The sequence below is a fragment of the Ochotona curzoniae genome, unplaced genomic scaffold (genome assembly GCF_017591425.1).
Source record: "Ochotona curzoniae isolate NIBS_2020 unplaced genomic scaffold, NIBS_Ocur_1.0 contig_66, whole genome shotgun sequence".
Lineage (NCBI taxonomy): Eukaryota > Metazoa > Chordata > Mammalia > Lagomorpha > Ochotonidae > Ochotona > Ochotona curzoniae.
Genome location: NW_024466512.1, coordinates 3,714,368 through 3,727,405, shown reverse-complemented (window position 1 = coordinate 3,727,405; position 13,038 = coordinate 3,714,368). Strand labels below are relative to the sequence as shown.

General features: G+C 52.2%; 1 protein-coding gene across 2 annotated transcripts in view; it reads right to left on the bottom strand.

Annotated features, from left to right (window-relative positions):
• Positions 1–825: 825 nt before the first annotated feature.
• CUNH10orf90 (chromosome unknown C10orf90 homolog) overlaps positions 826–13,038 on the bottom strand; it is a 179,883-nt gene continuing 167,670 nt past the window's right edge. For both annotated transcript variants that reach the window (XM_040991737.1, XM_040991738.1), the window contains 3 exons: positions 3,858–3,921; positions 1,039–1,138; positions 826–949 (listed from right to left, as the gene is read on the bottom strand). In XM_040991737.1, coding sequence (XP_040847671.1) covers positions 911–949; positions 1,039–1,138; positions 3,858–3,921 — 203 coding nt within the window. In that variant the 3' untranslated portion in view covers positions 826–910. The remainder of the gene's footprint in view (positions 950–1,038; positions 1,139–3,857; positions 3,922–13,038) is intronic.

The following is a 13,038-nucleotide window of genomic DNA, read 5'->3' as shown; positions in this document are numbered from 1 at the left end:
GGGGAGGTGTGAGAGGAGCAGGTGGGTCAATGGTGCGTGTTGCCTTGGCTGTATTACACACCGGGACTCTCTATGGTGGCTGCTTGCTTCATAATGGAATGTACAACAGAGAAATGTGTGCCATTTGGTATTTTGCATTTATTTCCATGTTTGCAGTAAAACCTAACTTGCTTTAAACTGCCCCAACACACTGTTCTACATGACACTGTGTGTGTTTGGAGGAGCACATGGCTGAGCTGGAGCCACCAGGCACTGTTGACTGCCTCACTCAGGGCGGGGCTGGGAGGGTGGGGGCAGGAACCACTGGTTTTCTTGCCCACCGGTTCTGCCAGTGCTGCCCTCATAGCTTTCCGCCGAGTAGGCTTTTCTGCTAAGTGAAGAAAGGCACTGTGCATGGCTACATCAGGTGCCAAGCACACAGACTGCTGGCTCCATGCTTCTGGCACCCCACCCTTCCCTGTTAGCCTCCAGTGCGGGGGCTCTGCACACCAGAGGTTTAAGGAAACCCACACTTCGGAGTTGGTGAAATAGGCAGGTGCTGGGATTGGTACAGAAACATGATCCTAAAGCCACAAGGACGAGGCAACCCAGGAGTCTCAGTGCACCCACATGCATCCGGCCTTTCTGCGTGGATGGAAATGGCAAGAGGCAAAGGGGAAAACAAAGAAGCTGCAAACTGAACAGGGATATCCGGTGGGCTCCAGGGAGGGCAGCTTGCTGGCTGAGCTTCCAAGGGCCGTCGTGTTTTTGGTCTGGTTTGGCTTAGTCATGTAGGCAGTGCTTTCCTGTATGTACATATATAAAAACCATGAAAAGTGTTTTCACGCCATGCAGATACGCTACATTTAATGGCTTATCTGGTGTTTAGAGCCAAGCCAGGTGTAGGCAGTGGTCAGCAAGGCGGCCCCAATTAGACTGCGTTTCTTTGAAGGAGCTGGTCCAGCAATTGCTAGAGAAGCAGGGAAACAGAGGGTCAAGTTCATGTTTGTGTCCGCAGCCTCCCCACCCTCAGTGCTCCTGCTGGTGCAAAGCTGTTACCTTTTTGAAGACTTCAGCACGGAGTCTGTTACTCTGTAAAACCACTCTTTTCTTTTGTTCTTCTTTCTTCTTTTTAACTTCGGGCAAGTTATTATAGATTCTGAAATAGAGGCAGGAAATATTTGGAAATGGGGGAGACTGCTGCGCCTGCTACGGGTGGGGGACTGCTCGGCCTTGTCTGTTCCACACGGTGGGGACCAGGAACAAAGTGTCCCCTGGCAGTCTCAGCGTCCCCACCAGGGGTGGCGAGTGGGGACAGAGCTGTGGAGGCTAGCTGTTTATCAGAAGCCACCAGGTCTGTCCCTGCGCTCTCAGGAATAGTTAACTCCTGACTCGTAAAATGAAGCGTGCTAATCTCTCTGTGCACTTGACCCCAAAGCTCCTTTTGCTTTCTTGTGACCTAGTAAAGGAGCAGCAGGTCAGTGGAATTAGCAGTTCTACGGCGGGAACAGATCCCAGGCAGGTGAGTGGATTTTTGTATCCTAGCCCACTGCCTTTCTAATTCAGCTGCTTCCAAACACGCTAGACTGAGACACCAAGTCCTGTCCTGAGGTCAGACGGCAGCTCCGTGCTGCCAGCAGCAGGAAAGACCCTCCTTCTTCTCCCTGCTTCTATTAGATGCCGCCTGCATTCCCAGGGCGCCTGCCAGCACAGTGGAGGCACCGTGGCCTGAGCTGTGGGGCTGCTAGACACACGGCATGCAGCTCAAACAGCTCTTTCTCATTTTCCCTCATGTCTGAAAGCCAGACCAAATCTGCTAAAGATGTTCCACTGCTAACAAGCACGAGGCATGGCAATGAGGGTGATGACAACATTATCGTGATTATCGCACACGCAGCTGGTCCTTGCCATCAGCTGTCTCCTCTAATCCTCGCAACAGCTGGAGGAGACACGCAGCATCCCGTGGCCATGCCTGCGACTTGGAGGACATCCCTCAGTCAGCTGGTGCTGGCCTGGGATTTGAACCTGTCAGGGTGGGGCTCTTACAAAACTGCCACTCAGCTCAGAAGCAGACAGCCTGACTCGCCCCAGGCCCAGGCAATGCTTGTGCCTGGTGCACTGTGGGAGCCAGCATGGGTCGCACGAATATGTGACTACATAACGCACTGTGCTCATGAGTGACCACAGAAGGGACCAGGACCGGGGACAGCATGGAGTGTCCAGGAAAACTGTTCTGTCCTAAGGTGCCACAGTGGAGGTTCCATCACCTTGACACCAACAGAATCATTGGGGAGTTTAAAAAAACAACTCCTGCCCCTCATGTGGCTTCTGATCTGGTATTTTCTTAAATTGTGGTCCAGCCATGCCACCACGCCATGGCTCTGCTGTCAGCCCACATGGCCACAGTCTGTGTCATTCGACAGGGACCAGACAGGGAGCACCCTGGTGCAAGACCCCCAGGCCACACACCCAGTGAGAGTGGCTTGTATACAAACGAATGGTGGCAGAGAGAAAGGCCAGGAGGGTGCAGAGAAGTACTCCGGGTGTCCCAGAACATCAGACCCCCGAGGAGGAAAGGGCGTGGAGGAGGGGTGGGGACCAAAGGGATTTGACTTTTCTCACAAAGTGTGCACATGTAGACTACTGATACTACAAATGACAAAGATAAGAAGGCTCTGGGGTGATGCTGATGGGGAGTGCCAGTCCAAGCCCCCAGGGCAGACCCTGGCTGTGCCCCGCTGAGGGGTGGCAGGCTGGGGCTGCAGGCTGTGGCACCTCCCAGCTCCTCGGGCTTGGTGCCAGCTTCCTCTTGGGGACACAGTGGAGCCTTCTCCCAGGGCTGCTCAGAGATCTATTATTTTGATTGTGTAGTTTGCACAGCTCTGTAATAGCAGTTTTGGGTGTGGGGATTACACGGGGAAGGGCTGGCAGATTTTTTCCCCTAAATTGAAGGGGGTGGGGAGTGCTGCTGGCGCAAGGTTTACACAACTTTGCACTTCAGAAACAGGAGCTCTGAAACCCAGTGACCCTTTCAAAATCCCAGTGAGAAGATGAGGAAGCAGGCCTCCCATGGCAAGCCCATCTTCCTACCCACGCCCCTGTCACTTCAGTGCTTACACAGAGGTGCCCCCAGGTGACCACATGGGAACGGGGCCAAAGGCAAGATTTTGAGCCCCTAGTGGCAAGGAGAGTATTCTTTCTCTTTCCATGACTTCTCTCCCTGCACCATTCCTTTGATTTAATTATTCTAACACCTCCCACACCAGATTATTAACAAGCGAATGATGTTTCACTTGCACCACTTTGGCTGACACCGCTGAGCTATTCCAGTGTGGCCGGGAGACCGGAGCTCGGAGAGAGCAGCCCACCAGGTCGGTGAGCGTGAGCGCAAGTCGGGGGCAGCCAGCTGCCAAACCCCGCCTGCTGGGGACCGAGTGCCAGGAATGCCGCCTTGTGGCCCTGGCAGGGCCCGGCTGGCTTCTAGTGTTTGCATCCTGTCCTCCAGGCCCTGCCACTGTCCAGGTCCTTCAGGAGCACAGCGCCCTGCTCCTCAGTAAGCTACCCCAAGGGACGGTGACTCATCGTCCACCCAAGCAGCCAGGGGAACGTGCCAGGGGCCGCCCTGTCAGAGTCTGGGTTTTCTTAGAGACCTACTGCCACGTCCACACCAACTCCAAGCCCTCCCTCTTTCCTGAGATTGTTCCAAGAATGGCACTTGCAATGCAGAGACACGATCTGACGGCTATGCTCGCTTTGGCCCATTTCTCAGACACGTGGCCAAGAGACCTCAAGCCTCCGAAACAGCAGCCCCATAGGAGAGCACCCCGACTCACCCTGCAGCCCCCCGGCCTCCATGCGCACCCACGGAGACCACGTACCTTTTAGACCGCATATGCATCTCCTTCTCTGAAATGCACCTCTCTTTGGGTTTGAACAAGTTATCTTGGGAAAAAAATAAAGAGACTTCAGTTCAGAATGCAGAGTGAAGAGTGTCCAAACCCACATAGGCCAGGACTGACCTTCAGTCTGGGTCACACTTGGACAAAGCCTGCAGGACGCAGGAAGGACTCCCGCAGCATAGTGGTCATCATGACACGTGCACCAAGAGAGCTGGACTTGCCAAGAGTTACACAGGGCAGCACAGCCTAAGCCAGCATGTCCCCTGCTTTATGGAGCGCGAGTCCTCGCAAACAGCCCCACCCAAGGCCTGATGAGCAGCAAGGCCGCGGGGTGCTGCGGCACAGTGCTGGTGCATGGCACTGTGGAAGAGCCAGGGACTGTGGCACAGGGCTGGTAAGTGGCGTCGCACAGCGGCTGCGCTCTCTGCAGCACTGGGCAGAGGCCAGCTTCTACCTTCACTAAGCAAGCAGGCAAGCGGGCCTCCTCACCTAGCAGCTCAGAGCTGGGCAGACTCCCCACAGCCTCGGTATGTTTCCACTCATCTGTCCTCATGGAGAGGCATCTGCCTGTCCCATGTGGCTAGGTTTGAGGACACAGCTGTCCTCTGGTATCCAGAGAGGAATGGTGCCTGGGCCCCCACAAGCACCAAATCTGTAGGTGCTCAAGTCCCATGTCCCATGAAACAATATCACAAATTTGCATGCAGCCTATGCATAGTCTCCTGGCTACTTGGATCCACCCGATCCTCATGACTCAATGTAAACGTTATACCAATAGTTGGGACACCGCATTGCTTAGGGAACAGGACACCGTCTGGAAGTGTTCAGTAAGATCTGTTTTTCCCCCCAAATATCTTTGATGTACAACTGGCTGTATCCAAAGATGTGGAATCTCTAAATACAGAGGATTAATTGCACAGAGAAGTTTCTGGAATATCCTAAAAAAGTTGAAGAAATTTCTCTTGTGGGGAGCACAACACAGCTACTGCTTTATAATATCTGAAATAACAGTGATGGAGCTTTGGTTTTGTTTAGTTCTTCAGACATAAAAAACAAAAGCATGGCATCATTACTGAACTTCAAAAGATAAGATCAAGGAGAAATAGAAGAAAGGAATCAGAATATGAGTAGTCTCAAAAATGGCATTAAAAGCTAAGTTTACTTTGGCTCCAAAATATGTGAAATCCAGAGCGTGTTTAGCAAAGTGTTTAAGCGGCTGCTTGGACCCCCATTCCACACCACAGAGCCGGGTCCCAGTCCCAGCCCCTCTGCTTCCAGTTGAGCTCCCTGCTCACGATGGCTCAAGTACTTTGGATTTAGCCAACCATGTGGGAGACCCTCGTGGAATGAATTCCAGGCTCCTGGCTTTGTCTTGGTCCAGCCCTGACTGTAACAGGCAGTTAAGAAACGCAGCTAAGTAGATGCAAGAGGCTCCTGGCTCCTGGCTCCTGGCTCCTGGCTTTGGCCTAGACCAGCTCTGACTAGTGTGGTCTCTGGAGTGTGAGCCAGCAGATGGAAAATCTCTCTTTCTCTCCCTCTCTATGGAACATTGACTTTGAGATGCAGAAATATTTCTAAATAAATATATATTGAAATCAATGTGTGTAGGCTTTCTGTTACGCTTTCCCATGGCCTCTTGGAGGATTCCCTAGATAGTCACTGAAGGGAAGATCTGGAACAGTGCAGAGCCACTAGCCCAGTGGGGAGACAACACTGTTATGAAAACCATGCAGGGCCACAGTACCCCTGCAGTGCCCAACCCTGGTCTCCACTTCAGACAGGGCCAGACCAGAGCCTGGGTTATACAGAACATTCTGAGGGCATTGTCCAGAAAGCTAAACAACAGCCTCATGTGAGTTAGGGACTGGGGCCAGCATGGGACTGCCTGAGGCCTCTACTCAGACACAGCCTCTCCCAAGATTCAAGTCAGCAGTAACCTGCATGAGCTCCTGAGGACACCACAGGAGACAGGTGGCAGTTACCTGCGGCCACCAAGACATGACATGATGCCTGTGTGAGACCCTTCTGATCTCCATTCACTTGTTCTACCCTACAAAACTCATCATGTCTCCATTTGTATCTTCAGAGCACCTGGTACCCCAATCCAGCTGAGGTAGTGTCCCTGCCACTTCCCACTATGCTTCCGGAGCTCTTCTGCCTTCATATGCCACCATGGGTGCTCAGAGTCATGTCCTCGCACTGCAGGTACAACAGGAGCCATCCAGTGGGCACTGACTCCACCCTGCTACTCCAGAGCCTGTGCTTGTTGGCTGCTGCCAACTCAGAGTTGATGAGAGCCCTAAGTCCACTGACGCACAGTGGGGCCTTCTTGCCTGAGAGATAGAGGGGCGGCATCCTGGGGAGGGTCTTCCCTGAGCACCACACCAAGGAAGTGATTGGAAGCAAAGCAGTTCGCTTAGAATAGCTCCTCTCCTACCAGAGTCAAAAGAGCCTGCCCTGAGTGGGGAGGCGGCGAGGCCTAGGGAGGGGGCATACCTGGCGGCAGTGTGGTCAGTCATAGTGACACAGCTAGTGCTCACTGGACGCCTCCTTAGAGGATGGCAATTCCTCTTCACACCAAGCACACACTGTGCTCCTCAAAATTCAGAGACTGAGTGCCACTGCTCAGGTCACACCCATTAATCCTTGCTCATCTTTGCTGACCATCTTGGAATGGCACGACTCCTCATGCATTCATGGACCGGGTTTCCCCTTTACTCTTCCCTTGTCCATCCCATGAGCCATCCCTGCCATACTAGGGGATGCACAGAATGATAAGACCAAGCCTTTATCAGGGTTCTGTGGTTCAGCAGGCTGCACAGTCCATGGCAGGTGCCTTGATGAGAATGAAAAGCTGCCCCAGGGCTCAGGGCCTCTGATCACAGTGCTCAGAACAAAGACCTTAGTAACCACCACAGCCAGCTGTGGGGAGGACCTGGAAAGGAAACCCGCAGCATGAACGGGGCTGAGGGGCAGGTGCACAGGTGACAGCGGCCACGGCTGCTCCTGCGCTCCACAGCCATCTAGGGATGCTACTCTGTGAGTGGACACTCCACCAGCTCCTGTACAGGGGTCCAGCATACAGCACAGTCAACAGGCACACATGTGGAAGTTTTGCAAATCTGCACTAGGAACTTTGCAAGGCTCTTAGGCAGACCCCTGGCCTGCTGACCGAGAGCTGGCAGGCTGCGTGGGAAGTCCAGTTTTACGAATGGGGGGTGGCTCTTCAGAAAGTGGGTGGTGGTGAAGAGGGGCAATAGCAAAAGGAAGACAGGGGAGCAGTGTTCTTCCAGGAGCTTAGAGTGGCTGACGTGGGCCTCAGCCACAGGATCCACCTGCTCTGGGAAGCTTGCTGTGTTCCAGATGGGCGTCCACCAGCAGGGATGCCTCCAAGTTCTGTCTCTTGGAAATGTGCAGCGGGGCACAAGCCGAGTAAGGCTAGCACTCAGGGTGAAGGAGAGTGCCAGCTTCATAAGGTCTCAGGACTAAAGTCTACATGGGCGAGGGGACACCTCACAGAGGAGTGGTCAGGGCCACAGGACAAGAGGTGGCCCTGGGAAGGCACAGCAGGAGACAGGGGAGCCAGGAAGCGGCACCTACCCCCAGGGCATTGTGCCCATGTGCACCTGGGGGAAGGAGGAAGACAGGGCATGTCTGTACACATCTGCCCACAACAGGAATGGGCACTGCAGGGACAGGTGTGGCATGACCAGGGGTCCTGCCTCATGGCACCTATGCTTTGTGCAGAATCGCAGTAAGTCCCACCCACTGTTCTCCAGTGAGCACCCTGCCTTTGGAAGATGGTAGTGGGAATGACAATCTCAGCCTGTTCATGAGTCCTTCCTGGAATGTTCTGGAAGTTACCTGTACACCAATTCATTGATACAGAGGAATGAGACTACCAGCCTACCTATACCCCAAGATCATCCAAATACAGAGTAAGTCACTAAGCAGGACTGTCCAGCTCTGTACTGCTGGAAAGTCCTTTACTCCCCACCCACCTGCTCCACACGTGTCTTGCACATGGTTTATCCCTGGGCTCAGACTACAGGTCTGCGGGAAATTCAACTTGCCGAGATCAGGCTTCCTTAAGTCGCTGCTTGTGTCAATATCAGCAAATGATCAGGTGCCAAGGCCTTGGAGCATCTGAAGCTCCTTCGAGATCAAGGTCTCAACAGCCTTGTGAATGAACTCTTACAAGCCCAACAGCTGCTCTGAGCACAGGAAGGTCCGTTCACAGCCCTAACCCCTGTGTGGGCCTCACACAGGTCCTCAGAGACACGGGAAAGTCCCAGGAGAGCCCCACCTCCCAGAACCGCTCAACACATCAGAGAAGGGCTTGGGGCTGTTTGCGTTTACCCAACCCTTCTCTGCAGCTCTGACTGCAAAGCTTCCCTTTGCCTGCTGTACACCAATCTAAATGATAACCAACCTCACATGATTTACTAGGCCAATGACCTCCCGGCGGCCTGTGTCCTTCAGCCACCCTGAGCACTGCAAGAAGTCCTCCAACATCTGCTTCTCCGCTCGTAGAAACAGGAACCCCAAAAGATGCTTGTGGAGAGAACACAGCTGAGGGCCAACAGGCCAGCCATGCCAGTGCTGATGGGGACCTCACAGCCACGCTTCTGTCTCCCACCTGCATGCCATAAGACACAGGCGAAGGGGCCTCTCACAAGGGGTGGAAACAGTGTATGCTTTAGGGGTCCAAATCTGCCTGTGATCTGAAACTTCAAGGATGTTCCCTTTGCCAATTTCATATTCCAGAAGCAGTTGGCTGCCCTGTTCCAGGACTGATGGTCTTCAATATGTAAACCCCATTATGGGTGTTATTTCTTTCAGCTCACAAGGGTGCAGCTCTCATCTCCTTGATGTGGGCAACACTGAGGTACTTTCCCTTGGGCTAAGAAGCCCTCGAGAAACTGAGCAATGCACATTACATTGTACAAAGGTCAGTCAAAGGCTGACAACCAGGGCCAGCTATAAACACCAGCAGCCATGGTCTCCTGCAGATCTTCATGGAAACAGCAATGGAAGAAGGACCTGGGGACCACAGGAATGAGAGAACCCCAGCCCCACAGCAAGCACATCTATATAAAACATTCCTGGTGATGAACAGAGTCCCGATGTGCTCCTGGGCCCTCCTGCTCCATCTCCTGGACCCAAGGGCGCTATTGTCAGTCCACTTGATCACCCATTCCTAGGGTCCTCTCCCATGTGACACTAGGCCTGAGCTCCTGCAGGGTGGAGAATGCCCAGCTCCATACGACATATAAGGTTCTGCAGAGTTACTTGATCTGGCCTTGCTAAGGCAACTGTAGGTGAGACATAACATTTAATAAACTCACAGCAGGCTCATTTTTAAGCTGATAACTTAGTGTGGCCCACAAATGGGGTTGCATGTATCCAAAAGGCCAGTGGCAAAAGAAAGCTTCCTTAGCCCTTCACCTGGGGGACAAGAAATGCCTTTTCTCTTTTCCTGTGGCCAAATGTACCCAATGCTTCAATGTCTACTTACTGCCTGGTTGCTCACTCATCCAGGGCCACCAGGCACAAAGGCATCAGGGATTCCCATGAGCTCCCCACGAGAGCCATGGCAGCTGACGAGGCTGCCTGGCCCTACCTCTTCACGCAGGACCCAGATCCTGCAACATCCACCTGCATGCATTCTGCTCCCTCTGCTCCAGGCAGGACTGATTCTCTGCTAGAGGCCACAGCCCCCTGGTGAAGCACTCTAAAGGGCTCCTGCCACCTGCTCCCTGTGCCTTTCCCCCAGGGAACTCCACAGCTCTTCTGCTATGAGCTCACTGTTGCCACTGCAGGCAAGCAGCGTGCAGCAGCCCAGCCTCTAGGATTTCATGACCCCAGTTCTCAATGACCTCACCAAATAGGGCAGGAAATTCAGTTTCCTGCTGCTTACTTAGAAATAACGAGCATTTGCAAATTGCACATTACGCTTTTATGGCATCCATATGGTGAGTCCCTTGGCTGGCCCTGTCCTGTCTGACATGAGAAAGCTGTCTTGTGGCTCAGAGTGAAGAACTGAAATCAGCACAGACCCCTGTTCCCTGGGTGTGCTCTGGACAAACTTGTGGAGCTGACTGAGGCCTGGTTCTTTTCTGTCCAGCTGGAAAAGAGAATCTGCTCTCCAGGCCTTGGAGGAACTTGTGGGCATGGCCCTGGGGAAGGGCTCTACATGGTGTGAGATGGCTACAGGCACCACCGTTCTCTATGCTCTGCTCTCCCAAGCCAGGTCCTGGTTCACGCACCTTTACAGGTGAGGAGAAGGTCTCCTGGTCAAGCCTGTTCCCGCTCAGGTCTCAGCATGAATAATAAGAGACCTGGGAGATGAGGGCTGACAGGATCAGCGGGGTCTTGTACTCTGCTGAACACGGAAGGCTGTGGTTCTCAAACTGAGGCTTGTACTCCATTCGCACAAACAGCAACGCCAGCACGGTTCCCTCTTTCCTTCCACACTCTGAACCTGCGGCATCAGTGAGTCACCTGGGGACTTCCTGCAAACGTAAAGTCTTCATCCCCCTCCCAGACTATCTGAATCAGGAATTCTGGGCCAAGTCAATGATCTGAGTCAGCACAAGCCTTCCAGAAGATTCTGATCGCCCGCTCCTCCATGTGATGACCACTGCTAACCTTCACAGAGGCAGCTAGCGGGGTGAGAAGGCAGGCAGTCTCCGCATGGTTCCAAGACTTGGAGGAAGGCTGTCACAGACAGAGTTTGCATTTCAGATCAGCCATAAAATCACAGCCTTCAGTACTCCCTATGCAACACTGCGGATGATTGCAAAAAGTAATCACCAACACAAACTGCAAATTTGAATGGGCATCCTATAACATTCATTTGACTAATCTGGCAGTATTTCTTTGTCTAGAGAACTTCTCCCATCCCTAGAGTCACAGGCAGAAGCACCTGCAATTGCAGGTGATGCTGTAGAAGCTGAGATTGCACCCTTAGTGGCTTGGTGCACTGGAGGTTTACGACTTCTCTACCCACACCCCGGTTCACTGACATGGACAAGTCCTCCCATGATCCTGTGGCCATTTCATATTGTAACATCTGTGAGGCACTTTTCAAAGAGAATAAGACTGGCTCCTCTTGTTCTGGAGGCTCTTTGGCTGAGCACCAACACAGTGGCATCATTAGACACCAGAAGAGCTCCACTGGAGCAAGCTCCAGGCACAGCCTGGCTCAGCAGGCTCCCAGTGAAACAAAGCCAGCCATACCCTGGAGATACCTGTGAACACTTCCTGGCATTGCTAGATCAAAGAGACACAGGTAACAGGAGTATGGCCAATTTCCCAGCCACAGGTTCTGCTGACTAACTCAAACTACATTTGGGGTTTCTTCAGTAAGGCACAGTTGATGTGTCAGCAAACTTCTTAGGGCAATGTTTCCAGAATGGACTCTGAACACAGACAGTGGCACCCCAATGTCAAAAGTTCAGAGAAAACACATTGAGGAAGGTTTCTTTGCTTCAGAACTTACCAGTGGATACTGATGCTCTAAGACGCTATGATACACCGAGCATGGAGGTGTCTCCACAGGCAAGGTGAAGGGTTGGGTCTTCCTCTGAAATGGGCTCTGCATGGTGCTTGCCTGGGCTACCAGATGGTAGGACATGAGTAGTTACAACAAGATCCTGTGTTCAAAGTGTTTGTACAGGATTTAGGATGGTTACCTAAGAAGAAAATCTAGCTCACAGCTTCCTGTTTTCTTAAATGTGTGTGTGTGCCATTATCAGCACAGCAAGCGGGGTGCCTGGCCTGGGCATCTGCTACCCCAGACTCCAGAGCCGTGACTCCTCTGCACTTGCTGGCACGATGGGCACACTACGAGTGCTGTGCATCACACTCCTGTGTCAACATTACCACGAATGCACCCAGAAGCCAGAACTAGTGCCAAGAGGAACCTTTGGCCGTGATTTCACTAGTGGTAGAATGAAGAGATCAGACGGACCCCAGCTGCCCTTGCTCTCACTGCTCATACTGCCTGGGGCCGCGAAGGACGCATGCCATCTTCTCTAGCAGCAACTTCAGCTCCGAGATGCAGACTACACTCCTGCCCCTTCATCTGCACAGTCACCTTAACTCACCCATGACGATGATGTTCACCCCACCTCCAAGTCTACAACGTCGCAGGCAATGGCAAGCGTGACAAACTAAGGAAGCACTAAACCACCAAAGGCACACAATTGCTGTCCAGCAACTGAGGACCAAAGCAGAGACCTGTGAATGGCCTGGAAAATTCAGGAAGCTCAATGAACCACAGGAAGCACACAGGAGGTACTGCGGGGAAACCAATGTATTAAACCAAATGAGAAGGTCAACAGAAAACCACATCGTTGAAAGACGCAAACTGAAAATATTGGGGCTGAAAAATAAAATGAGTGAAATGAAAAATGCAGTAGTGTCCACAGCTAAATTCAACAGATAGATCTGTTTACCTGAAGACAGACAGAAGAAATGAGAGAAGATAGCAAACCCTGAGATCTATGAGGCAGCATCGAGAGCTAACGTCTGCGTTAAAGGATTTCAATGAGCAGAAAACAAAGGAAAAATATATTTTGTGGAAAAATGACTGGAAACCTCCCAAATTTGGGGAAATTCATAAACATTTGGGCATAGGAAACATAAAGGCTGCCATTACATTCAACTCAAAAATGGTACCAAGTCACGTAACTATTAAATTGCCAACAACTTAATTGTTGTGCTGCAGAAGCCACAGCCCCTGCTGTGAGGCTGGCATCCATATGGGGAAAAGTTCACGTCCTGCTTGCTTTATTTTCCATCCAGTTCCCTGCTAATGGCCTCAGGAATGCAGCAGAAGATGGCTGGGATGACTGGGTTCCTGCACTTGCCTGGGAGATCTGGACGACGTTTCTGGTTCCTGGCTCAGACCTTGCCTATCCCTGGTCATTGTCACCACTTCAGGAGTGAATCAGCAGATGCAAGATCTCTCCTCTTCCTCCCTCTCTTTTCTCCCTTCTCTGTAATTCTTTCAAATAAATAACTAAATGAATATTTTAAAATTGCCAAGCATCAAAGACAAGCAAAGAAGAGCTACCTGTAGCCAAGAACCGTGCTGTGACTATCAGCGGGGTTTCTCAGCAGAAACCCAGTAGGAAAGGAGACGGGGGTAGAT